The sequence below is a fragment of the Larimichthys crocea genome, unplaced genomic scaffold (assembly GCF_000972845.2).
Source record: "Larimichthys crocea isolate SSNF unplaced genomic scaffold, L_crocea_2.0 scaffold143, whole genome shotgun sequence".
Lineage (NCBI taxonomy): Eukaryota > Metazoa > Chordata > Actinopteri > Sciaenidae > Larimichthys > Larimichthys crocea.
The window spans coordinates 284,623-310,381 of record NW_020851961.1 but is presented as its reverse complement, the minus strand read 5'-3'; the positions used below and the strand labels follow the sequence as shown (position 1 = coordinate 310,381).

Genomic DNA, 25,759 nt, shown 5'->3' with positions numbered 1-25,759 from the left:
GTGTGTGAGAGCAGTGACTCATTACTGACACTGCAGCAGCACAGAGACTTAAAGTCAGTCAAAGGCAGCTTGAGGTTGCCGAGCAACCAGGGTCAGCTGCAGTCAGAGCAATTAACTGCAGCTGTTGCTCTGTCTGTGTGTGAGTGACTGCTGAGAGACCAGAAAAATCTCTAAATGAAGCCCCTCCAACAGGGACCTAAATTGCCCAACGGTAGGTGGTATCAAAAAGCCCAAATGACCGTGAGCATCCTCATCTTGTCGACCATGTGAATGCTGAATTTCAGTGTGTGAAGTTAAAAAATGTGACCTGGGGAGAGAGAGAAAGAACAGGTGCCCCGTGCTCCTTTGGGAAATTTCTCCTCTCCAGTTTACATGGGAGTAGATGGGGCTGTCGGTGGGTGATCCTGGCGCATCAGTGCATCTCCCACCAAAACTATAAGTCTGACAGCTTCAGCAGTGATATCGCTGCGTAGCCCACGAATTTTCCTACGTTTCTATGTAGAAATTATTTCTGTAGAGTGACATTTGTGGCCACGAGAGCCGTTTGCAAATGTATTTTTTGACAAATGTTTCTCTCCCTTTCCACTCTAGCTCTGGAACATTCTACCAATACACACCCATTGTAAACTTTGATGTGGTTTTTGGTGATTTTTGGCAAAACTGTTTGGTGAAACTCTGAGAAAAGTCACAGCACACTATTCCTGGTCAAGCCGGTCGTTTTGAGACATTTTTTGTGTATGTGCAACCAAAACTGAGGGAGGAGCAGCACGCTGAAATTTCTGTAATACATCAGAATAATAAGTATGGGGATGGTGGCCTGCAGACTCTCTCAGTAAGTTCAGCTGTTGAATAACTCGTCTGTGTGCAGGCTCTTAAACACACCACCACAAACACGATTTATTAAAACAAATTATTTTCATTGTTGACTCAAAAGTAAAAAATGACCTGAAACGGTCAGCAGACATCATTACATCAAACCGTAACTGTCTCGTGCACCAGCCTCTCGAAGAAGACTTTAAAGTTCACTGAGTCGTTCACTTGTATCTTTCTCACACATCCGTTGTCATCAGGACACTTCAGTGAGCTCAGCCAGCTTCCATTCATTAATTTGAGCAGCATCGTCACATCATCGACTTTTGCATTTCTCTGTCTTGTTTTAGGTCCCCTTTTCCATCTGGTCCAGAACTGGTTGGCTAAATGTTCTTCTCTGCGTTCAAGATTTGATAAAAGTCTTCTTTCACAAACTCTCCAGGTGGTAGCAGGACTATCGAACACTTCATTGTCAAGATGTGATTGGGTGTAAGAGGCTGCGATCTCTGAGCAGATGTGTCGTTATGATTGCCATGACTTGATAAAGATGAGTTCACAAAGACAAACCATGACTGATCCACACACTTTGTCCTTTTCCAGGTTCATGACAAACGTTGCTTTAGGCATTCTTGGTTCATCTCGTTTACGTCACCAACAAAATGAACTTTTGATGCTCTCGTAACGTTTGTTCGTCGACAGTGTTCTAAAATCCATGTACTCGCTCACTTCCTGTCGCTATGTTTCCTGTTTCCTGTGAAAATGCAATGAGAGACCAAAAAACAAACCAAAGCACGGCTACATAAAACAGGAATTATTTAATTATTATTCAAGTCATACAGGCGTTAAAAACAAACCGGACATGATCAGATGGACCCAAAGAAAATCAAACCAACAGAAACAAACTTATTAAAACCACGCACGTCGCAGAGAGAGTCGACAGGTCGCAGAGAGAGTCGACAGGTCGCACAGAGAGTCGACAGATCGCAGAGAGTCGACAGATCGCAGAGAGAGTCGACAGATCGCAAAGAGTCGACAGGTCGCAAAGAGTCGACAGGTCGCAAAGAGTCGACAGGTCGCAGAGTCGCAGAGAGTCGACAGGTCGCAGAGAGTCGACAAGTCGCAGAGAGTCGACAAGTCGCAGAGAGAGTCGACAGGTCGCAGAGTCGACAGATAAAAACTGATATTTCACTTCATTCACGTCTGTTTGCTTCTTCATCTTCATTCCAGAGTACCAAAACAAGAATACCGCGATCTGGCCGAATCCATGGTGACGATCACCGTGGTAACCCAGTGAAGCCAGCGTCGATGTGGGAGGAATGTGTAAATAAAAAGAAACGATGAGTTCGAGTTCATGCGACGACGTCCGAGTTTTCAGGCCGAGTCGTTCGTCTGTGGAGTCGTGCTGAGAAAATCACTGAAGATAAACACAGAAACGTCAGTGTAACGTTCACGTAACATTAATGAACATTAATAACTGATGAGCTGTCTGAACACCTGAGCACAGCTGACAGGTGTGGGAGGAGTTTAGCCTGTACCTGAGGATGTTTGGCAGCTCCGGGCTCCTGTAGATGAATTTATGTTTGTAAGCCAGAGAAGACGAGAACGGGACGAACTGAACCTTATGACCGCTCAGGCTCTTTGACTGGGACGCCATGGTGTACAGCTGCAGGAGGAAGAAGAAGAAGAAGAAGAAGAAGTAGTTAGTCTTTGTAAAAACAGTTTGTTGTCCGTGTTGCGTGCAGGTGTTGCGTGCAGGTGTTGCGTGCAGGTGTTGCGTGTGCAGGTGTTGCGTGCAGGTGTTGCGTGCAGGTGTTGCGTGCAGGAGCCGCTCACCTTCTTGCCGAGGTGGAACGGAACGACTCCGTCGTCTTCGGCGTGGAGGATCAACACGGGACAGGAAATGTGATTCACGCTGAACACAAACACAGTTATGTCAAAGGTCAAAGGTCACATGAAGAGGTCACACAAATGTAAACAGGAAGTCAGAGGTCAGAGGTCACGTACTTCTCGTCGCTGGCGAATCGAATGTTGTTGGCTGTGATGGCGTCCAGGAAGAACCAATCGAAGCCGGGCAGGTACCTGTACACCTGGAACACACACACACACAGAGTACAGACACACACCTACACCTGATGTGTGTGTGTACTCTGTGTGTGTGTGTGTGTACTCTGTGTGTGTGTACTCTGTGTGTGTGTTACCATGGAGAAGGGGTGACTCTTGGCTTCTTCTCTGATGTTGGTGAACGGAGACTCGAGGATCAGAGCGTCTGGAGGACTTCCTGTCAACAGAAGAAGAAACACTGATGTCACTGTCATCAACAGGAAATTACTTTTCAAAGTAATAGATTACTAAAATGAAGATGCTGTATCATCAGTTCTTAACCCTTCATCGGGCGAGGAGCCATATATGGTCACTTCCTTTTAAAATGACGCCCCACGTGTCAAAGAATGAGCAGAATCACGTGACTTTCTCCAGCCAATCACTGACTACGCTGTGGCCTCTAATGGAGCCCGGCACTGGAACCCGGCACTGGAACCCGGCACTGGAACCCGACACTGGAACCCGACACTGGAACCCGACACTGGGTCTGCCACGATTAGTTGATTAGTCACGATTATGTCGACGAACAAAATCATCGACAACTAATTTAGTCAACGCATTTTTTTTTTTTACTTTGCTTTTCTCTCGAAACTGCGGCTGCAGCTTCCACCACGCAGTAGTGGTAATCGGCGTCAGGCCTGACTGTACCGTAAATGATACCATAACACAGACCCTCCAGGAATTCACAATGCTGCGATTTGCAACTTCAACGCAACTTCAGTGAATCCCCGTGAATTCAGGGCGGTGTTGTAATTTTAACCAATCACCGCGATTTTTCCATTCAACTCGGGTCAGGGGTCCTCGGCGCTGGCTGGCCTCCGCCGGGCACATTTCCTCCGCGGCGGCTCTGGGTCGGCATGGAAAGACTCGGGGGCGAAGGTGGCTCACGGCTCCGTCCGCGAGCTTTACAGCGCTCGCTTACCCGACCCTCTCCAGGGCAGGCAATTTACGTATGATCCGTTTAGTCGACTAATCGAAAAAATAATCGGTGATTAGTTGACTATCAAAATAATCGTTTGTGGCAGCCCTATCCGACGCTGGAACCCAGACATTGGAACCCCGACACTGGAACCCCGACACTGGAAACCCGACACTGGAACCCAGACACTGGAACCCCAGACACTGGAACCCCAGACACTGGAACCCAGACACTGGAACCCCAGACACTGGAACCCAGACACTGGAACCCAGACACTGGAAACCCGACACTGGAAACCCGACACTGGAAACCCGACACTGGAACCCAGACACTGGAACCCAGACACTGGAACCCGACACTGGAACCCAGACCCGGTGTCACCTGAGTGACGTGTTGAAATATGACACGTCTGATTTATTTATCACATTTGGGATGTTTCACTCTGTTTGGGCGAGTGAGTGCACGCTAACTTCTCTCTGTGTGTGTGTGTGTGTGTGTGTGTGTGTCTAACCTCTGTCACTCAGCCGTCTGACCAGGTTTGTAGCAACTCTGAGAAACAAAAACACATTTCATTAAAACATCACAGTGTGTGTGTGTGTGTGTATATATGTGTGTGTGTGTGTTACCCCGTCCCCAGCGAGTGTCCCCAGATGTAAAGCGGCGTTTTCTTGTCCAGCCGTCGTTTCAGCCAATCATAGATGAAGAGAGAGTCTGATGTCATCCCGCCCTCTGATGGAGAGCCGTCTGAATCCCCCCAACCTGAACACACACACACACACACACACACACACAGTCAGCTGACAGTGTCAGGCTCTGCTCATTAAATATGTAAATGAAGTGTTTCTCACCTCTGTAATCAAACGTAACCACATGGTATCCTAACGAACTGAGGACCTGAAGGAGACAGGCAGAGGTCAGCTGACCTCGTTAGCAACATCTTTAGCCTAGCCACATGCTAACCACTCAACGTTAACTTCCCTGACAGTCACCACCAACCCCGAGGAAAGGAAACGAGCTGTAATGCTTCCTTTGTCATCTCCTTTAGAGGACACATGGAGCATCCTCTAGGAAACGAGGTTCCTTAAAATGGGTCGAGCGTTCAGTCATTAAACCATCAGTGTCCTTATCACCTCTCCTTCATGTTTCCTTATGAACGTTTCCATCAAGGTCAAGGAGAGGTGGTTAGGAGAGGTGGTTAGGAGAAGTGGTTAGGAAAGGTGGTTAGGAAAGGTGGTTAGGAAAGGAGGTTAGGAAAGGAGGTTAGGAAAGGTGGTTAGGAAAGGTGGTTAGGACACAGTGTTACCTTGTACAGCTGGACTCTGTGGTCTCCTCCTCTGCAGACACAAACAGGTCAAAGGTCAAACAGGAAGCACATGAGAGAGTGTGTGTGTGTGTGTGTGTGTGTGTGTGTGTGTGTGTGAGAGACAGTCACCTGGTCCCTGCGTTTCCATGGAGATAGAGGATGAGGTGGTGGGCGGAGCTGAACGTGGAGTCGTACCAGTCGCCTTGTTTCCCCTGAGCGTCTCTCCACATGTGAGCGGGAACCGTGTGCCTGAAACCGACCAATCAGGAGAGAGCGCAGTACATGAGGACTGTGTGTGTGTGCGTGCGTGCGTGTGTGTGCGTGTGTGTGAGAGAGACTGTGTGTGTGTGAGAGAGACAGTGTGTGTGTGTGTGTGTGTGTGTGTGTGTGTGTGCGTGCGTGTGTGAGAGAGACTGTGTGTGTGTGTGTGTGTGTGTGTGTGTTACCAGACTCCAATCTTCAGTCCGGTCTCTGGCTCCAGGTAGAAGTTGTGTGTGTGGTTCAATCCCTGGTCCAGGGGTCGCTTCAGGTCGATGAAGTACGGCATCCTCACTGTGTGTGTGTGGGGGGGGGCAGGTCACATGACTGTCAGCATAGAGACTTATGGACACCGTGTGAAACCAGGACACTCACACACTCACCAAAGTTGAGGAAGACGAGTTTGGCCTGGATGGACGGGCAGAGTTTGACCACGATGGGGATCGACACGTAGACCACCAGGAGCCAGACCAGGACCCGCTTCAGCTTCCCCACCAGACTCAACCTGAAGGGGGCACACAAGATCCCCGTCAGACCACATCAGACCACAGAGAGACCATGATCCACGTCAGACCACATCAGACCACAGAGAGACCATGAACCACATCAGACCACACGGAGACCCTGACCCACATCAGACCACAGAGACACCCTGATCCACATCAGATGGGTCCACCTGAGTCCGCTCAGGTCAGAGGGTGAAGATGCTATCGTCTGAAAGCTGAGCCTCCGGGCCGGGCCGACACTCGATCCAGCAGCTCTGTGGACTTGAATAATTCAGTGCAGAGACCTGACGGAGGTTCACCTCAAAACAGCCTCCACCCACCCTGGACCCTCACAGTCCACCTACAGCCAGAACAGAGTACTGCAGACACCATCTCCACAGCGCTCCACTCCACCCTCTCCAACCTGACCACCAGACACCCACACCTCCTCCACCCTCCTCCTGAACACTGCTGTCCCACAGGGCTCTGTGCTGAGGCGTCTCCTCCACGACGGTGAAGCGGAGCTTCAAGCTCCAGCTTCAAGTTCCTGGAGGTCCACCTCCGAGGATCTTTCTTGGTCTCTTAACACCAGCAGCTCTTCTTCTTGAGCAGACTAAAGAAGGCCCAGCTGTCTCCTCAGATCCTGGTGAACTTCTACCGTTGCACCGTGAGAGCATCCTCACCACATCACAGTCTGGTCTCCATCACCACCGTCCACCAAGTGGAGGCACCACCTCATCCAGGCCACATGCTGTTTACCCTCCTCCCCTCCAGGAGGCGCTGCAGCATTACTGAACAAGTATTTATACTGTTGTACTGTGTATATCACGTATACTTCACATGTTTACTTTGTATCATGCTGACCAGTTTAACATAAATAACATTAGTATACTGTGATCTGGATTCAAGTTTAAAGCTGCTCTATACGAACTGAAGTCTGGGTCAGAGTAACAAGCTGAGAGAGTAATACTCTTAATAATTAATAACTATTCTATCAGGTGTCTGTCTGTCTGTCTGTCTGCCTGTCCGCCTGTCTGTCCGCCTGTCTGTCCGCCTGTCTCACTTCCTGTTCCATTAATGTCCATTAAAGTGCTGATGGTGCAACAACAAGCGCAGAGTTTCACCAACGTTACATCAACGCTTCATAAACTTTGTGCAGCCTGACCTTCAGATCGTCTGCCTGTCTGCCTGTCTGTCTGTCTGTCTGCCTGCCTGCCTGTCCACCCACCTGTCTGTCTGCCTGCCTGTCTGTCTGTCTGTCCACCTGTCCGTCCGTCTGCCTGCCTGTCTGCCTGCCTGTCCGCCTGTCTGTCCACCTGTCCGTCAGTCTGTCCGTCTGTCCGTCTGCCTGCCTGTCCGCCTGTCCGTCTGTCCGTCTGTCTGTCTGCCTGCCTGTCTCTGGTCAGTGGTGCGTTCAGCAGCAGCTGGCGGTGAGCCCGCGGTATTATTAGCTGATGTCACGCTGCATGCTGCAACCTCAAGGTCAAACAGAGGTGAACACACCGCAGAGAGGAGGAGGAGGAGGAGGTGGTGGTGGAGGTGCAGGAGGAGGAGGTGGTGGAGGTGCAGGAGGAGGAGGTGCAGGAGGAGGAGGAGCAGGAGGAGGAGGTGGTGGAGGTGGTGGTGGAGGTGCAGAGTGTCAGTCCGAAGAAAAGATGTGAGTGAATGTTTCTGTAAAAACGCTGAGTCACAGTTTCTTTCTGAAATAAACCTAAACATGACTCAGCGTTATTCTGGTTGAATGAAACACTGACTCATGTTTGTCTGCTCTAATAAAAGTTCAGTGATGTTCACACCTTTCAGCGCCGCCTCGTCTGGACTGTCAGAACCAGCCGGACTCAGACACACTGAACCGCTCGCTGCATTTCCTGTAGCTCAACTTCCTCCGCGTTAGCCGTGCGTTAGCTCCGTGTTAGCCGTGTGTTAGACGTGTGTTAGCTCCGCGTTAGCCGTGCGTTAGCTCCGCGTTAGCCGTGCGTTAGCTCCGCGTTAGCCGTGCGTTAGCTCCGCGTTAGCTCCGCGTTAGCCGTGCGTTAGCTCCGCGTTAGCCGTGCGTTAGCTCCGTGCGTTAGCTCCGTGTGTTAGCTCCGTGTGTTAGCCCCGTGTGTTAGCCCCGTGTGTTAGCCCCGTGTTAGCCCCGTGTTAGCCCCGTGTTAGCCCCGTGTTAGCCCCGTGTTAGCTCAAGTTGTTTAAAAATAAAAGTGACATATAGTCACAAGCTAACGTTAGCACCATGCAGGCTAAGAGGGGCGGGGCTTGTGAAGAGGAGGCGAGCTCTGCTGAGTCATCTGTTCTGGACTCAGACAATGACTCAGCGTTCAGTCCAGATAACGGAACGAGGCAAACAGATCCGGTTACAGCAGGAGAGCTGACACCACCTGAGTACACCTGAGACACAGGTAGATACACACCTGAAACTCAACACACACGCGGAGACGGCTCAGCGACACGACGACAGTTTACATCAGAAAACTGATTCAAAACGCTGAGTCGTTAAACTCGCAGACGCCGACTCAGACGTCAAACTCGTGACCTGAAGCAGCAGCGAGGTCACTTCCTGTCTGGAGTCTGTGGCAAACCAACAGATTTCACTTCAGTCAGCGTGTCACTTCCTGTTAGAGACCTCCTGATCAGTCTTTAGACCGTGGTGCGTTCAGGGCCTAATCAGGATTAACCCAAGGTGACGTACGGCAAGAGAAGAGGGTCAAAGGTGAAGTCCCTGAACGCATCGTCAGAGGTCAGACAGGAAGTTCAGACCGTGAAGGCGGCACAGATATCTGTACAACTGTACACGTCGTCATGACGACGAGTGGGACCGGTTCCCTTTAGTCATCAGACCTGGACGGACGAGTTTCATCAGGTCCGACCAGGTCAGCGTGACTGAAACCGGTCAGACCAGAACCAGAGCCAGAGCGAGGTCCAACTCTCTGATTTACAGAGTTTATGATGGACAGTGAAGTAAACTGTAGCTGCTGTTAGCTCAGTTCGTCATCTTGGCGGTGAGCTCAAAGCGACGGGTACCCGTCGCTCTGAGCTCACCGCCAAGCTGACGAACTGAGTGTTTGTACCAACAGGCGTTATGGACTACCAGGAAGAAGAAGAGGAGGTAACCAGGCTCAGCAGCTTCTACGGACATGATGGCAGAGGAGAAGAGAGTGAAGAGGACGCTGACGGAGGAAGCTAAGAAGACAACAGGAATTAAATACTTAAAGTCCCCTCAGACACACCTGTCCGGCTCTTACCTCCTGAACGGTTTCCCCATGCTCTCCTCTTCTCCCGGGCCCTGCCGGCCGCCCGCTGCGGGCCCTGCCGCTCCCCTGCCGGGACGCTGCTTCAGGTCCGGGTCGCTGTCCAGCAGAGTGCCGCTGTCATGCTCCGCAGTCGGCGAGTTATTCCGCTTTCTCATCACTGAAAAACGTCCAGATAAACTCAGATTAGACGGATTAACGCCGGCTGGACGACGAGCCGTCGCTGCGGGGCCTGTCAGCGGGGGAGGAGGCCGTGAGCTGGCCGGGTGATGGAGCGCTGGAGCCGGTGAGGACGGCGTGAGTCCCCGCTGCGCCTCGAGCTCTCTGCCTGCACTGAGCTCCGCAGAGAGCCGCGGATCAGCGCCGAGGGGCCGCAGCCAATCAGAGCACAGAAACGCCGTCACGTGGTATCACTGTGCTGCATCCAGGGCCTCTGGGGAGCGTCGGAGCAACGAGCACCAAAACAAAAACCGGTTTATGGAAAGCGGAAAAAACACAAGACTACGTGGTGCGTTCAGGTGCACACGGGCAGGGGTAAAAGTTACAGATCAGGCGACGTTTGAGGTTAAAGAACGAACCAAAGAGAAAGAAGATTAACTTAACATGATTGTAAATAACAGACATGAACACACCTGATCATTAACATTCATTAAAGTCCAAGTAAGAAGTTCGGAAGAAGGCGGAGCAGCTCCTGAACACACCACGTCGGTGTGCTCTAACAGAACTCAGATTTAAACTTTGACTTTGACTCGGTCTGTCCTTTAATAAAGTCTCACACTTCACATTTAAACTGATTTAAACAGATTCAAACAGATTTAAACAGATTCAAACAGATTTAAACAGATTTACCATGTCAGAGCTGCGTCTGTCCGAGCGACGTGAATGCAGCACGAGCTGTATTTAGCCGCTAAGCTAAGCTGCTGTTAGCTCGATAAACTTTTAGATCCGACTTTGCTGCGCTGTTTCCGGCCTGTGAGCGGCTCGAGTCGGCCTCTGTCGGTCCTCTGTCGGTCCGCTGGCACCGCTTGAAGCTCCCTGTCTGTCGGAGCATGCGCTGTAGAACAGCTGGATGTCAGCTCGCGGAGGTAAACAAACAAACAAACAAACAAACAAACAAACAAACAAACAAACGGTGACGTAACATCGACAGACTTCCCTTGTTTCCGGTCAAAGGTGTCTAAATAGGTGACGTCACGTGCTCACCTGTCCGGTCAGCGCGTTTTTTAAACGCTCCGTGATGATTTTTGTCCCAACGCGGCTGCCGGAGCGGCGCCGACGCGTCATCGAGTCACGTGATCACAGCTGAGCTTGGCCCGCGAAACTGACGCAGCGAGTTCAGACACAAAGTTCTCCAGGCTCGGCTCGGTTCCGCTCGGTTCTCTCCAGGCTCGGCTCGGTTCCGCTCGGTTCTCTCCAGGCTCGGCTCGGTTCCGCTCGGTTCTCTCCAGGCTCGGCTCCGCTCGGCTCGGTTCTCTCCAGGCTCGGCTCGGTTCCGGCATGTTCTGTGAGAAAGCCGTGGATCTGGTCCGGGAGCTTCACCGGATGAGTGACGGACAGCTTCCCGCCTTTAACGTGAGTCTGTGCCGGCCCCGCCCCCACAGTTTGAATAAATTAAATAATTTAAATAGTTTGAATAAATTAAATAATTTGAATAAATTAAATAGTTTGTTAATTAGAACTGTTTGTCCGTCATGACGTGCTGACGTCACGTGGTTCCAGGAGGACGGGCTGCGGCAGGTTCTGCAGGAGATGGAGGCTCTGTACGACCAGAACCAGAGCGACGTGTGAGTGTGACGACCTGTACAGAACCTTTAAGAGACGTCACTCTGACGTCACTCTGACGTTACTGACGTCACTCTGATGTGTTTCAGGAACGAGGCGAAGGCCTCCGGTCGGGCTGACGTCATCCCCTCCATCAAACTACGTCACTGCTGCCTGCTGAGGAACCAACGCTGCGTCACCGCCTACCTGTGAGCACCTGTCTGTCTGTAACCACCTGTCGGTCTGTGACCACCTGTCTGTCTGTGACCTGTCTGTGACCACCTGTCTGTCTGTCTGTCTGTGACCTGTCTGTGTGTGACCACCTGTCTGTCTGTCTGTCTGTCTGTCTGTGACCTGTCTGTCTGTCTGCAGGTACGACCGCCTGCTGAGGATCAGAGCTCTGCGTTGGGAGTACGGCAGCGTTCTTCCCGCCAACGTCCGCTTCCACATGTGTGCAGAGGAGGTGAGTGACATCATGACACGTGATGATGTCACTGGTGATGACGGCTCTGTTCTTATGTGTATGTGTGTGTGTGTGTGTGTATATGTGTGTGTGTGTGTATGTGTGTGCGTGGTGCGTTCAGGTGCAGTGGTTCAGTCAGTATAAGAAGTCTCTGTCGTCTCTGATGCGCTCTCTGGGAGCAGGTGAAGGTCTGGACATCACTCAGGACATGAAGCCTCCCAAGAGTCTGTACATCCAGGTGAGGCCACGCCCCCTCACACCTGCTCCAATCACAGCTGCACGTAGAAAGGTGTCAAACTGATCACATGACCCTGCCCTCTAGGTGAGGTGTTTAAAGGACCACGGAGAGTTTGAGATCGACGACGGGACGGTGATCCTGCTGAAGAAGAACAGCCAGGTGAGAACAGGAAGTCGTCATCCTGATATCCTGTCTGCAGCTCGCACACGGAGCAGCCGCTAACGCCTGTCGTCTGTCCACAGCACTTCCTGCCGCGCTGGAAATGTGAGCAGCTGATTCGTCAGGGTGTCCTGGAGCACGTGATGTCATGACGTCTGACAGCGAGAAGGACGGATCCGTCCAATCACAGATCAGTCTGCTGAACGTTTGTTTTAAAGTCTGTACGTTAAACAATAAAAACTGTCTGAAACCAGTCTCCAAGACTCCTGAAAACTGTCTGAAACCAGTCTCTGAGACTGAAACCAGTCTCCAAGACTCCTGAAAACTGTCTGAAACCAGTCTAAAACCTGGACGTAGTCTCCGTGACGTCCCCGCAGACTGTCTAAAACCTGGACGCAGTCTCTGAGACGTCCCCGCAGACTGTCTAAAACCTAGACGCAGTCTCTGAGACGTCCCCGCAGACTGTCTAAAACCTGGACGTAGTCTCCGTGACGTCCCTGCAGACTGTCTAAAACCTGGACGTACAGATGTAGCAACTTATAAGTTCCCGTGTTTCCGTGACGGGACCGTGGCTGGTCCGTCACAGGTCCGTCACAGGTCCTTGGCTGGTGCGTGACCGAAATGTAATCCCCCGTGACGTAGTCAGTGAGGCCCCGACTGGAAACGCCCCTAAGCAGTCTGTTTGAAAACCAGCTGCAATGCCTCATTTGTCCACGGGGAGGAGCAGTGATGTTCCGCTCTCACCGTCGACTGTCTAAAGACACATCTGAACAGATACGCCGGGGTGAGCTGATCAGCTGATCAGTTGATGGAAAAAAAAAAAGTTGTGATAAGATAACAGTGAGGCAGCAACAAGAACATGCCAACATAAACGCGTTATTAAAGAAAACTCCGCTCGTAACGTCCGTAACATAGCCTAGATGTTGTTGATTTAAACAGTGACCATAGGCTAAATGGCGTAAAGCGCAAATCGAAAGAATTACGGGTGAATCAAGTATGAAATAAGTCAAGTATTTTTGGTTTTAATAAAGTTTGCAGTATAAGCTTACGAAACCATCAAACATATATTTAGGCATTCCATGAAAGACTTTATTCGCAAGGAGGCTAAGCCAGGCACAAAACAGGAGCTCGTCGAGGACATACAGACGTTTTGGCAAAGGAGAGTCACCGTGGACTTTTGCAACAGACTTCTCTCTGGACTTTAAAAAGCTGTGCCGTGTATTATTATAATGGAGGGAGGCATAGTGGAAAATAAACAGTGGTGTCCATGTAGAATAAAAACATAACATATATACTGCAAACTTTATTAAGACCAAACATACTTCACTTATTTCATACATATTGTAACGGGCTGTGTATACACTGTGGCTGTTGAGTTGTGTTCAGTAAGTTAGGCTGCAGTGTATGGGGTGACGCCTGGGGGGGTGGCGTTGTTAGAGGCTGTGAAGCCTGTCAGTCATGGCAGTTGCCATGGCGATGAGGGGCACGAAGTAGCTAATGTGTTAATGTTATATGCTGCTGTGCTTGCCTGGTTTTATTGTTTTTTTGCCGTTGGCTACGGCCACAGGAGCCTGTGTTCCAGATTAGGAATAAAGTCCAGCAAAACCAGTTGCTTCGTAGTTTCATTGTTCCGGGTCACTACAATATTCTTTCCATTTACGCCATTTAGCCTATGGAATGGACGAAAATGAAAAGGAGTCATTCATGTTCATGAACACACTCAAATCACAAGGCTACTGTATAGTATGCAGTACTCAAACCAGCTGCATTCTCCGCTCTGTGATCTGTGACACTGGGAGACCAAAAAGCCCATCAAGTGCAAACAATGAGATGCTAATGAGGTTTGTATGGTTTACCTGGCCTAAAGCGTGCACTACAGTAAATACCTGCATAACAAAGGGCTTCCAAAACGCTCGTCTCTGCAGCTCTATGTCGCACAACAACAACGAGCCCTCCCCTCCAAATAAACTGTTAATTAAAAATAAACCATCGCTTGTATCTGCAGGTCTGACACACAGGCCTGGCAGCCCTGAGACGTCCGAACCGTTTTTTGTAACTTTTTTAAGGGTTAGTTTGTTGTTTACATGCAGATAAACGAGAGAGAGGCGCGAACACAAGAGAAGAGACGCTCCTGTAATTATGCAAAGACTAGTGGTGGCCATAGATTAGTCGCGCCAATCAAACAGCTGATTGCGCCAATGCCGGCCGGCATTAGCGCGATCAGCTGTTTCTCTGAGTAAACAAAGGCAGCTGTCCAGGTGGAAGCGGCATTTAAAAAACATCACCAAGAAAAACCACGAGAAAAACATGACAAAAGCACAAAACTCTCTAAACTGCTATAGAGATCAGGACTCCACGGAGTTACAGTGAAGAAAACAAAAACGAACAAAAGAGAAAAAAGTAAAAAAGTAAAAAAGCGACCTGAGAGGCTGGAACAGCTTTGCAAATAGATTAATGGTGATATTTTTTTATCGCCCGATAAGAGTCTCACGTTAACGCAGCACGTTAACGCCGATAACGGCCCACCGCTAGTAAAGACAGAACAGCCTAGATGTTGTTGATTTGGTGAATGCTGACATGTTAGATATAAACACCTTAAATTTAATTTCAATTCATGAACACGCTCAAATCATACGGCTACTGTACAGTATGCAGTAGTCAAACCAGCTGCATTTTCCGCTCTGTGATCTGTGACACTGAGAGACCAAAAAGCCCATTACTGTAAGCGCAAACAAAAGGTTGAGCAACGAGAATGCTAACGAGGTGTGTAAGCTACGTCATCTCCAGGTAGAACAACTGTAAATAAGTTGTGAGAGAAGCGCCATCTCCTGGTCATACCCTGTAATCACATGAGTGGGTGGAGTTACAGTAAAAAATAGACACGCCCAGGAGAAGGAGGGGGGGTCTCTCCGTTCACGGGACTTGGCAGGGAGCCAGCTGGAACTCAGCTGGAAGACGGCTGCCATTCAGCTGGCGTTCAGCTTGAACGGGAACTTTTAAGTTGCTACTACTGTAGTTTCTGAGACTGGTCTTTCAATGACAGGCCGTGGTGATAAAAACATAATTTAATGTGATGTCATGTTTACATTCAGACAGTCTGTCTGCTTGGTTGTACCTGAACAGGAAGCCGACTGCTGATTGGATGAGCACGACAAAGACAACAGACAAACTTGACCTTCAAAATAAAAGTCTGGCTTTGACATAAAAAAATATATAAAACATAATAATACCCTCATGGCTGTGTGTGTGTGTGTGAGCTTCAGGATGGTTGTACAGGTGATGACTCATGTAAAACAGGCCCCGCCCACACACTGACACACCTTTACCTGTCAGTCTCTGCTGGTTCTTTCAAAATAAAGGTCTGACACAGATCAAACAAACTCTGATAGGTTCAAATAAACTACGTCTGCTCTGATTGGCTGATCAGAGTGAATCATTCATGAACACAGGTGAGCCAATAGGGAGGCAGCATGTTGCTACGTGGCGAGCGCAGCGGGGACGACTTCCCTCAGCAGGCGGTGCAGCGCGCTGACTTTGGCCTCCAGCAGGAAGTTCTTCTTCTCAGCGTTCTTCTGCCGCTGCTCGGTGACCTGCAGCGCCTTCATCAGCTCGCCGTTCTCCACGTACAGATCCTTCAGCAGCGCGCTCGACGCCGCGTTCTTCGCCAGCTGCAAACCAGAGGACAGCGGTGAGACGGACAGAGCCGGGCGGATGAGGCGTCCAATCAGAAGCTGTCAGACTCACCTGCTCTTTGAGCTGCTGGACCTTCTCCTGCAGAACCAGCCGGGCTCCCTTCAGTTTGGTCTCCAGCTCCTGCGTCTTCTGCTGCAGGCCCGACAGCGCCTTCTCGTACTGATCCTGAACACAACACAGACGCTGACATGTACGAGCCGACCCTGAAGGGGTCGCAGCAGCGTGACCTCTGACCTCTGACCTGAGCTCACCTGCTTCGTGCTGACCTGGGAGCTGCTCTGCTGGGCCTGCAGCCTCAGCGCCTCCTCCAGCTGCTGACTCCTCCTGAGCTCCTCCTGCAGCCGGGCCTGCAGCTGCTCCAGCTGCTCCCTGCAGCCGTCGCCCGCGCGCTCCTGCAGCTCCTGCAGCCTCCTCAGGTGCTGCGCCTGGGCCAGGCCGAGCGCCGTGTCAGCCCGCACCGCCTGGTTCTGAGCCTGAGCCCGCTCCGTCTCCAGCTCGTGCAGCTTGGTCTGCAGGTTCTGCTGCTCCTGGGTCAGCTTCTGGACCTCCACGTTCTGGACCTGCAGCTCCGTCAGCTGAAACAGCAGCAGCAGCTCCGTCACTCAGTGTCTGTGCTCGTGTTCTGACCTCAGGCGCTCACCGGGCCGGGTCTGGTACCTTATGTAGGAGCTCCTGGTTCTGGACTCTCAGTTTGTGGGTCTCCTCCTGCAGACTGATGGAGGTCTGCTCCTCCTGCTCCTCCAGAGCCTGATGGAGCTCCTCCTTCTCCCTCGTCAGCTTCCTGATGCTGGACTCCAACGCCTCCACCTGACGACACAGACAGGAAGTGACACGCCGTGACTCACCTGGACGCCGTGACTCACCTGGACGCCGTGACTCACCTGGGCGCCGTGACTCACCTTGTTCTGAGCGTCGTGCAGCTTCCTGTGCGTGTCGCTCACTTCCTGGGCGTGGCTGCGTTTGTCCTGATTGACGGCGTGGAGCTGCGAGCGGAGCAGCTCGGCCTGGGCCTCGGCGGCGAGCAGCACCTGCTGCAGCTTCTCCACCTGACGGAGACAGACAGTTCACAGTGAGGACGCGCTCTCGCCTTCTTCGCTGCCGTCTCGTCGCCTCACCTTGTTGTTCCGGTCGTCAGCGTCCCGCAGCAGTTTGCTCTTGTCGTCCTCCAACCACTGAAGCTTCAGCGTCACGGTGCTGAGCTCCGCCTCCAGCTCCGACAGGCGCCCCAGCTGACGGAAACAAACCGGATCAGAACCGTGCAGCTGGATTCAAATCAAAGGTGGCGTGCGGCGTGCGGCGTACCTTCTCCTTGTATGAGCTGAGCTCTCGCTCCATCAGCTGCTTCTCCTGCGTCCACGCCGCCTGCTGCTGCAGCTTCTCCCTCTCGTGCTGCATCGCCGCGTCCTGCAGCCGCCGCACCTGAAACCACGACAACCACGATGACCAGAACAGAATCTGACCCGCTACAGGAAAACGTGTCACCTCCTTCTCTTTGCTCACCGAAGCTCCCTCCTCCTCCTGCTCCTTGGAGACCGTCTCCAGGCGCTCTCGCAGCATCCGGACCGACTCCTGGTCTCCACGGAGACGGGCGCTCAGCTCGGCGTTGTCGTTGCTGAGCTGAAGGTTCCTGCTGCTCAGATCAAGAACCTCCTCACGGTACCTGGAGTTCTGAGGAGGAGGAGGAGGAGGAGGAGGAGGAGGAGGAGGAGGAAGGGAAGAGGAGGAGGAAGGGAAGAGCAAGAGGAGGATGAGGAAGAGGAGAAGGAGGAGCAGGAGGAGGAAGAGCAGGAGGAAGAGGAGGAGGAGCAGGAGGAGGAAGAGCAGAAGGAGGAGGAGCAGGAGGAAGGGAAGAGGAAGAGGAGGAGGAGCATTAATTTTGCAGACGACTCGACGAGTGTCATAACTAAACACCTGTCACGTCATTTTAACGTCGACGAGACGGTTTTTAGTTTTCTCACTTTGAAGCAGATGAAGCTTCAGTGACCTCTGACATCACTCAGAGGTGGAGACACATTCACTCAGAGGTGGAGAGACACACTCACTCAGAGGTGGAGAGACACACTCACTCAGAGGTGGAGAGACACACTCACTCAGAGGTGGAGAGACACACTCATTCAGAGGTGGAGAGACACACTCACTCAGAGGTGGAGAGACACATTCACTCAGAGGTGGAGAGACACACTCACTCAGAGGTGGAGAGACACACTCACTCAGAGGTGGAGAGACACACTCACTCAGAGGTGGAGAGACACACTCATTCAGAGGTGGAGACACACTCACTCAGAGGTGGAGACACACACTCACTCAGAGGTGGAGACACATTCACTCAGAGGCGGAGAGACACACTCACTCAGAGGCGGAGACACACACTCATTCAGAGGTGGAGAGACACTCATTCAGAGGTGGAGACACATTCACTCAGAGGCGGAGAGACACACTCACTCAGAGGTGGAGACACATTCATTCAGAGGTGGAGAGACACTCATTCAGAGGTGGAGACACACTCACTCAGAGGTGGAGAGACACACTCATTCAGAGGTGGAGAGACATTCACTCAGAGGTGGAGAGACACTCACTCAGAGGTGGAGACACACTCACTCAGAGGTGGAGAGACATTCATTCAGAGGTGGAGAGACATTTACTCAGAGGTGGAGAGACACACTCACTCAGAGGTGGAGAGACACTCACTCAGAGGTGGAGACACACTCACTCAGAGGTGGAGACACACACTCACTCAGAGGTGGAGACACACACTCACTCAGAGGTGGAGAGACATTCACTCAGAGGTGGAGACACACTCACTCAGAGGTGGAGACACATTCACTCAGAGGTGGAGAGACACACTCACTCAGAGGTGGAGAGACACACTCACTCAGAGGTGGAGAGACACATTCACTCAGAGGTGGAGAGACACACTCACTCAGAGGTGGAGACACTCACTCAGAGGTGGAGACACACTCACTCAGAGGTGGAGAGACACACTCACTCAGGTGGAGACACTGATGGACACGTTGAGTTTTCATGGTCTGAGACAGAGTGAGACGTCGTCAGCGCACAGACTCTCTGTTTGGACATCATGTGATCATAGTGTGATTTAAACTCGTCCTGAACGTTGGACGGACGTGCTGCGTCCTCAGTCTTCAGTCGGACCTCTCACCTCCTTGTGAAGCCGCTCCTCTTCTCCTCTGCTCCTCTCTCGCTCCCTCTCCACCTCCTCCAGCTTCCTCCTGACAGAACCAGAACATGAATTCAAACCTTTCAGAACTTTGACAGAACAACACGTCCACTCTCTGTCTCCTGTCTCCTCACCTCTTCTTGGAGACGTTGTCCTCCAGGTTCTGGACCTCCTGCTGCAGGACACTCAGGCGCTCCTGAAGAGCTCCGTTCTCCGACCGGACCTCCTCCAGCTGAGTCCTGAACGGGTCAGAACCAGAACCTCAAACAGACTGAACTGAAGTACCCCTTCATGCTGTACTCAGTGTACTTCCTGCTGTACTCAGTGTACTTCATGCTGTACTCAGTGTACTTCATGCTGTACTCTGTGTACTTCATGCTGTACTCAGCTCGTTTACCTCGCAGCAGTGATTAGAAGAAAGCTCGTTAACATGTGGCGTGATGATGTCACTTCCTGTGTAAGGTCATTCATTGTTAGATGATCGATGTCGTCACGTTTCAACGTTTGGATTTTGTGAATTTAATTCCAGGACCTCCTGAAGAACCTGGAAAAACTACCTTGAATCTAAAACCTGAAGTCTAAAATCTGAGACAGACAGAGGACGTGTGGACAGACAGAGGACGTGTGGACAGACAGAGGAAGTGTGGACAGACAGAGGACGTGAGGACAGACAGAGGACACGAGGACAGACAGAGGACGTGAGGACAGACAGAGGACACGAGGACAGACAGAGGACGTGTGGACAGACAGAGGACACGAGGACAGACGTGTTAGCGATGAGGTGTTAAGAGTCTGCAGCAGTGCATTGTGGGTGGTTCTGTGCAGTTAGTGGATCGATGGAGGTTAGTGGACATTCGGAACCGGCTGTTAGGATCTCGGGTCGGTCTCATGCTCCACAAACCTGTGTGGACTGGCCGGGTCCATCACCTCCTCCAGAGCCAGAACCAGCTTCTCCAGCTCCATCAGCTTCTGCGTCATGCCCGTCTTCTCCTGCTCAAAGTCCTCCTCCGCCGTCCTCTGCTGGTTCTGGGAGTCCAGCAGGGCCCGCTGCAGCTGGAGGACTTCCTGTCGGGCCCGGTCCAGCTCGCGGTCCGTCACTTCCAGCCGGTTGTTGAGCTGCTGAACGTTACCGTGAAGTTTGTTGGAGAACGTCTCGGCTTGCCGTACCCGGGTGGTGGCGGTGGCGACCTCGGCCCGGAGCTGATCCACTGTGCTGGTTTTGGCGTTGAGCTGCCTGCGGAGGTCCAGAACCAGGTCGGCGGTGCCGTTGAGCTGAGAGCTGAGCGCTCGGAGGTGATCTCTGAGCGTGGAGATCTCCTCCTCCATCTCTACGATCTGGGTGGAGAGCTGGTCAGCCAGCCGGGTGTAGGTTCTGTTCTCCTGGCTCAGACGGCACACCTCCTCCTTCTCCTCGTCCAGACGGACCTGGAGCTGCGAGCTCCTGGCCTGCTCCTCCTTCAGAGCCTCCTCGGCGCTCCTCTTCCTGTCCAACTCCTCAGAGACGCCATCCAGCTCCAGCTGCAGCGTGTCCACCGCCATGGCCTGCTCCTTCAGGTCCTGGATCAGCCGGTCTCGGTCGGTCTTCAGGGAGTCCAGTTCAGCTGTCAGCCTGCAGACGCCCTCGGCTTTGCTCCTCGCCGCCTCCTGCAGACCCTCCAGCTCGGCCCGGAGGGCGGCGGCACTCTGCTCCCGGGCTCGGAGCTGCTCCTGCTGATGGACGAAGGCGTCGGAGAGGCGGGTGCAGTTATCGGCCACCACCTCCCGGTCCTGCAGGATGCTGTCCGAGGAGGCCTGGAGGCTCCCCAGCTCCTCCTTCAGCTGGGTCACCTGAAGCAGGAGCTGCTCCTCTCTGGTTCTGACCCGCTGCAGCTCCTCCTCAGCGGAGCTCTTCTCCGAGGCGAGGCGTTTGTTCAGAACGTCGTGAGACTCCAGGAAGGCGATGCTCTCCTCCAGCTGGGCGCAGGCCTCCTCCAGCCGGGCCTCCAGCTCCGAGCAGCGCCCGCCAGACGCTTCCAGGTCGTCCTCCAACCGAGCGCGGCTCTCCATCAGCTCCTGTAAGCTGGCCTCCGATTGGCCGATCTGCTCCTTCAGCTGATGGACCTCCTCCTTGTGCTCCTGCTCTGATTGGGCGAGCCTGTTCTCCCAGAATACTCTCTGCTCCTGCAGCCTCTGGCGCTCGCAGTGGAGCTGCTGGAGGAGGCGGCGCTGAGCCACGGCGAGCTGCTGCTCCGCCCCCTCCCTGATGACACGTACCAACACACACGCCTCAGTTTGGACTTCCTGTTTAGACTCTGACATCAGAACTCACCCGACATCGTCACGGCGTCGTCATGTGACATCATCAGGTTGTTGGTTCTGATCCAAACTAACATTCAAACAGTCGCACGGCAACAAACTCAACCACGAGTTTAGATTTAACAGCTGCTCTCTCACCCGCTTCCTCTCTCTCACCCGCTTCCTCCCTCTCACCCGCTTCCTCCCTCTAATATGTGAACACTTTCTGACAGTCACAGTTGGACTCAGATTGGATCAGAACCACATGAAGTTCCTGATGCTCATGTCCAGTCTGCCCATCCTCAGGTAACAAACACACCTGTCTTATTAATATCTACACTAATTATCCTGAACAAGCTCATCATGAATATTAATGTGAAGATGGATGTTTGGATCAGAACCGCTCTGTTCTAAGCTCATCAGCTGATGAAGGTCCAGACTCGTCATTATGTTTGTGATGTCGCCACCCACCTGACCAGCATCACTTCTTGGTCCATCTTGAGCTTTAGCTCCGCCTCCAGCTGGTCCTTCTCCGCGCTCAGTCTCTGGACCAGGTTACCGATCTCTCTGGCAAAGTTCTGCTCCAGCTCGGCCCGCTCCCGCTGCATCCTGGGAAAAAAAAAAAAGTTCTGATCCGAGATTGGCTGTGTCTGAATGTTGAAACTAGTCGGTGCTAGTCTGCCTCACCTGCGCTCCTGCTCGTGGCTCCACCCTCCTCCTCCATGTTGGACCTGAGTCTGCAGTTTGAGCGTCTCCTTCAGCTGCTTCACCTCCTGCTCCACCTGAGCTTTCTGCTCCTCCAGCTCGCTGATCTCCAGCTGACACACACACACACTCACATCTTTAAACTAGCATACCTGCACGTCAGCAGACCTCAGTCAGGTTACAGGAAACACCTGAAGCTTGTTGGACAGGTAAAAAGTGTGTCACTGTTTTCACCTTGAAGGCCTGAGAGATGTCTTTACGCTCAACCTCCATACTCTGCTTCATCAGATCCAGACTGCGCTCATAGTAATTCACCTGGAGGAGGAGGAGGAGGAGGAGGAGGAGGAGGAAAAAGAAAAAGAGGAGGAGGAGGGTGGGGGAGAGGTTAGATGTGAAGCATCAACATGAAGTCAGAGGTTAAACACCTGTGTGCAGTGCTACCTGTGCGTGCAGTGCTACCTGTGGGCACAGTGTTACCTGTGTGCAGTGTTACCTGTGCGTGCAGTGTTACCTGCGTGCAGTGTTACCTGTGTGCAGTGCTACCTGTGGGCACAGTGTTACCTGTGCGTGCAGTGTTACCTGTGCGTGCAGTGTTACCTGTGCGCGCAGTGTTACCTGTGCGTGCAGTGTTACCTGTGTGCAGTGTTACCTGTGTGCAGTGTTACCTGTGCGTGCAGTGTTACCTGTGTGTGCAGTGTTACCTGTGCGTGCAGTGTTACCTGTGGGCACAGTGCTACCTGTGGGCACAGTGTTACCTGTGTGCAGTGTTACCTGTGTGTGCAGTGTTACCTTTGTGTGCAGTGTTACCTGTGCGTGCAGTGTTACCTGTGTGTGCAGTGTTACCTGTGCGTGCAGTGTTACCTGTGGGCGCAGTGCTACCTGTGGGCGCAGTGCTACCTGTGCGCGCAGTGTTACCTGTGTGTGCAGCGTTACCTGTGTGTGCAGTGTTACCTGTGGGCACAGTGTTACCTGTGTGCAGTGTTACCTGTGCGTGCAGTGTTACCTGTGTGCAGTGTTACCTGTGTGCAGTGTTACCTGTGCGTGCAGTGTTACCTGTGTGCAGTGTTACCTGTGTCTCCAGCTGGACGTTGAGCTGCTGCAGCTCGTCTTTGTGTTTCTGTTCCAGCTGCTGCAGAGCAAGTTCAGTCTGAATACTGACGGCGTCCAATGAATACAGAGCTGAGGAGGAGCAAAGGAGGTGAAGGGTTATCACACACACGCTTGTGTGTGTGTGTGTGTGTGTGTGTGTGTGTGTGTGTGTGTGTGTGTGTGTGTGTGAGTGTGTGTGAGAGAGTGTGTATTAACTCACCAGATTTATCAGCCGGCTGAAGTTTCTTCTTTACTCGAGGAGACGAGCTGCGCTTCATGTCCGACTCTTCTGAATAAAAACACACACACACACACACTGTAATCAAACTTTCTGTGATAACGACATCAAATGAGGAGACAAGGAGAAACACTTACTGTGCGACATGATGACTGTTTGTGTGTGTGTGTGTGTGTGTGTGTGTGTGTGTAGTGGGCGTGTCCACCTGCCTACCTGAACAGATCTAACCTGTTCAGCAGATACTGACTTCCTGTTCAGAGTTTCAGCAGACTTTAAACAAACATTTAATAATTGAACTTCATTAACAAACAGACGTTTTATCGTTGATTATTTTTATTTAAATTAGAAATTAAACTTTTTGTGTCATCACGACTCCTTCCTGTCGTCACATGACCCTACAGCCAATCAGACGTCTGCGTGTGCCGACTGTGAGAAGGTTAACGGAACACGAACACACTGATGAGATGTGTGTTGTTGTGTGTGTTGTGTGTTGTTGTGTTACCACAGTCTGACTCGGCGCTGTCCGTTCGTTCATTCCAGTTCAGAGCATCGTCGTTGATGATGTCATTTCCTGCAGAGTGTCCGGACTTCCTGTCGCTCCTCTGACTCTTCAGCAGCTCTAACTCTGAGCTCAGCTCATCGTTTCTGTCCCGCAGCTCCTGAACGCAACACAACACACAACACACACTTTGAGGGTGAACACACAGTACATGAAGCTACCTGCACACACACACACACACACACACACACACACACAGAGTTTATAGATGAACAGACACCTGAACACACCACAGCACTGTGTAATGTATGAACAGGTGTGTTGTCACCTGGACTCTGTTGAAGCCCACGATGCTTTCAGGTGCACACGCACAAACAGACATTTAGCTGCAGGCTAACACACGATGCGTTCAGGTGCGCCTTACCCGACACTGCAGCTCGTACTCTTTGGCGATCGTGGCGAGTCGCTCCTCGTGACTCAGACCGGCGGCGGCCGGGTCCAAACTGCCGAACTGTCAATCAAACATGTTTAACGTGGCTGTCAATCAAACGATCAGAAGACGTGTTCCTCAGTCAGAGAAGAAGAAGAAAAGACGAAGAGCGAGCTGAAGTCACAGAGAGGAAACTCATCAATGATTCATCAGATACAAGACGACCAGTCACCTGACACCACCTGACACCACCTGATCACCTGTTCCTCCATCTTTGTAAGGACTAATGTTACTGTGAGCGATCAACAGCTTCATCATCACGACATCATGTGACCGTGTTCACTGTCAGCTGATGTTTGGTCAGCTTCAGCTGCTCGAGTGTCAGCTGACAGGAAGTGTGCAAAACGAGCTGAACATCAAAACTACGAGCTAAAAGAGGCTCAAAAACAGAAAGTAGCGTTAATGTGCCATGTTCGCACACGTGTCATGTTCGTGTCTGTGGTCGCTTGTCGTGTTGCGTTCACGTGTCGTGTTGCATTCATGGACCTTGTCGTGTTGCGTTCACGTGTCGTGGTGCGTTCACATGTCGTGGTGCGTTCATGGACCTTGTCGTGTTGCGTTCACGTGTCGTGGTGCGTTCATGGACCTTGTCGTGTTGCGTTCACATGTCGTGTTGCGTTCACAGACCTTGTCGTGTTGCGTTCACAGACCTTGTCGTGTTGCATTCACAGACCTTGTCGTGTTGCATTCACAGACCTTGTCGTGTTGCGTTCACATGTTGTGTTGCGTTCACAGACCTTGTCGTGCAGCAGCTGGTCCAGGTCTCTCTGCAGTCGGGTCACAGAACCTTCGGCGTCGTTCAGCTTCAGCTTCAGCGCACTGAGCTCGTCCTCCAGACGACGGTTCTCCTGAACACACACACACACACACACACACACACTCATGTTGGTAAACCTGCTGTGACAGGTGGGACAGGTGAGTGATGGGGACACACCTGTGTAGCGCTGCAGAGCTCCTCCTGTAGCTCCGCCTCCTGCGCCCTCAGCAGGTGTAGCTCGCCATGCAGCTCGCCGCGCTCTCTCTCCGCCTGCTGCAGCAGCGCCTCGCTCTCCTGCTCCGACTGACCGCGCAGAGCTGTCAGCCTATCACGGAAGTCCTGCTCCAGGTCCCTGCCAATCACAGAGCGGCTGGTCAACGTCACAGTCTTAAGCCCCGCCCCTTTCTCTCTGTGCTCCAATCGCAGGTGAGAGAGCTGCCGCTCAGTATGAACCGGTCTGACCTCAGCCTGCTCTGGTTCAAGGTCTCCAAGCTGGTTTGCCGGTCGTCCACTTCCCGGACCAGCTGCAGGTTCCTCTGATCGGCCAGGTCCAGGTCCACCTTCACCTTGTCCCGCTCCCTGCAGGCCTGCTCGGCCAGCACCCTGCACACACACACACACACACACACACACACACACACACACAGGTTGGACGTGACCTTTGACCTGTGTCTGGGTCAGGTGGAGGTGCAGGACCTACAGCAGGTGTTGGATCTCGTTCTTGTAGGAGATGAGCGCCGCCTGCTGGATGCCGCTGCCGCTGACCAGCAGCTCGTTGTCCAGAGCCAGAGTGAGGTCGGCCAGGCTGAGACGCTCCTCCAGAGGGAAGTCCAGAGCCTGCAGGGACGACATGTTAGACCATCAACACTGACTGAAATCCTGGTCCTGGTCCCGGTTCCTGGTCCGTACTGACCTGCAGGATGTCCCGGCTGTTCCTGATGCCCTCCTCGGTCCAGAGGGCGATGACCCGCTCGGGGCTCGTACATCCTGACCCGTCGTCCAGCCGGCTGAGGACTCTCTGACCCACCGTGGCCGTCAGCAGGGAGGGCGAGGTGGACAACGCCGCCGGAGACTGCATGGACCACAAGACCAGAG

The 25,759-nt window shown here is 52.3% G+C and overlaps 3 protein-coding genes across 12 annotated transcripts in view; 1 reads left to right on the top strand and 2 right to left on the bottom strand.

The window, feature by feature from the left end:
* Nucleotides 1-1,606: 1,606 nt before the first annotated feature.
* Nucleotides 1,607-10,468, bottom strand: abhd12 (abhydrolase domain containing 12, lysophospholipase). Of its 8 annotated transcripts, none has more exons than XM_027275486.1 (15): nt 10,327-10,468; nt 9,973-10,177; nt 9,118-9,283; nt 5,774-5,895; nt 5,579-5,684; nt 5,262-5,381; nt 5,133-5,163; nt 4,678-4,723; nt 4,456-4,588; nt 4,341-4,378; nt 3,009-3,088; nt 2,815-2,897; nt 2,644-2,722; nt 2,346-2,473; nt 1,607-2,224 (listed from the first exon to the last, which is right to left on the bottom strand). In XM_027275486.1, exons 3-15 carry the CDS (start codon nt 9,279-9,281, stop codon nt 2,182-2,184), a joined length of 1,173 nt encoding a protein of 390 aa, XP_027131287.1. In that variant the 5' UTR covers nt 9,282-9,283; nt 9,973-10,177; nt 10,327-10,468; the 3' UTR covers nt 1,607-2,181. The 8 variants fall into 8 exon arrangements, with proteins under 8 accessions (XP_027131287.1, XP_027131286.1, XP_027131288.1 ...); XM_027275485.1 differs by having other exon boundaries at nt 9,973-10,188; nt 10,327-10,462; XM_027275487.1 differs by lacking the exon at nt 9,973-10,177 and having other exon boundaries at nt 10,327-10,437.
* A 91-nt stretch (nt 10,469-10,559) lies between these two features.
* gins1 (GINS complex subunit 1 (Psf1 homolog)) lies at nt 10,560-12,000 on the top strand. The gene is made up of 7 exons (XM_010753011.3): nt 10,560-10,695; nt 10,843-10,907; nt 10,995-11,093; nt 11,257-11,347; nt 11,469-11,585; nt 11,670-11,744; nt 11,828-12,000. Exons 1-7 carry the CDS (start codon nt 10,621-10,623, stop codon nt 11,894-11,896), a joined length of 591 nt encoding a protein of 196 aa, XP_010751313.1. The 5' UTR covers nt 10,560-10,620; the 3' UTR covers nt 11,897-12,000.
* A 2,794-nt stretch (nt 12,001-14,794) lies between these two features.
* ninl (ninein-like) overlaps nt 14,795-25,759 on the bottom strand; it is an 18,198-nt gene continuing 7,233 nt past the window's right edge. For 2 of the 3 annotated variants that reach the window (XM_027275490.1, XM_027275492.1), the window contains 23 exons: nt 25,578-25,736; nt 25,365-25,501; nt 25,127-25,267; nt 24,842-25,016; nt 24,645-24,755; nt 23,842-23,928; nt 23,421-23,577; nt 22,901-22,969; nt 22,661-22,770; nt 21,826-21,906; nt 21,574-21,704; nt 21,358-21,495; nt 19,514-20,851; nt 18,747-18,851; nt 18,595-18,664; nt 16,938-17,105; nt 16,740-16,856; nt 16,553-16,666; nt 16,337-16,483; nt 16,095-16,244; nt 15,689-16,012; nt 15,489-15,602; nt 14,795-15,412 (listed from right to left, as the gene is read on the bottom strand). In XM_027275490.1, coding sequence (XP_027131291.1) covers nt 15,221-15,412; nt 15,489-15,602; nt 15,689-16,012; nt 16,095-16,244; nt 16,337-16,483; nt 16,553-16,666; nt 16,740-16,856; nt 16,938-17,105; nt 18,595-18,664; nt 18,747-18,851; nt 19,514-20,851; nt 21,358-21,495; nt 21,574-21,704; nt 21,826-21,906; nt 22,661-22,770; nt 22,901-22,969; nt 23,421-23,577; nt 23,842-23,928; nt 24,645-24,755; nt 24,842-25,016; nt 25,127-25,267; nt 25,365-25,501; nt 25,578-25,736 — 4,335 coding nt within the window. In that variant the 3' untranslated portion in view covers nt 14,795-15,220. The remainder of the gene's footprint in view (nt 15,413-15,488; nt 15,603-15,688; nt 16,013-16,094; nt 16,245-16,336; nt 16,484-16,552; nt 16,667-16,739; nt 16,857-16,937; nt 17,106-18,594; nt 18,665-18,746; nt 18,852-19,513; nt 20,852-21,357; nt 21,496-21,573; nt 21,705-21,825; nt 21,907-22,660; nt 22,771-22,900; nt 22,970-23,420; nt 23,578-23,841; nt 23,929-24,644; nt 24,756-24,841; nt 25,017-25,126; nt 25,268-25,364; nt 25,502-25,577; nt 25,737-25,759) is intronic. The other variant, XM_027275491.1, reaches the window with a different exon arrangement.

Bases quoted from the DNA above. Each gene is read 5' to 3' on its own strand.
- abhd12 (XM_027275486.1), bottom strand. From the start codon at position 9,281: ATGAGAAAGCGGAATAACTCGCCGACTGCGGAGCATGACAGCGGCACT. The intron at 5,382-5,578 runs GTAACACACACA...GGTCGGTTTCAG, and splicing joins GGACTGAAGATTGGAGTCTG to GCACACGGTTCCCGCTCACA. The intron at 4,724-5,132 runs GTAACACTGTGT...TGTCTCCTTCAG, and splicing joins ACAGAGTCCAGCTGTACAAG to GTCCTCAGTTCGTTAGGATA.
- gins1 (XM_010753011.3), top strand. From the start codon at position 10,621: ATGTTCTGTGAGAAAGCCGTGGATCTGGTCCGGGAGCTTCACCGGATG. The intron at 10,696-10,842 runs GTGAGTCTGTGC...ACGTGGTTCCAG, and splicing joins GACAGCTTCCCGCCTTTAAC to GAGGACGGGCTGCGGCAGGT. The intron at 11,348-11,468 runs GTGAGTGACATC...TGGTGCGTTCAG, and splicing joins TCCACATGTGTGCAGAGGAG to GTGCAGTGGTTCAGTCAGTA.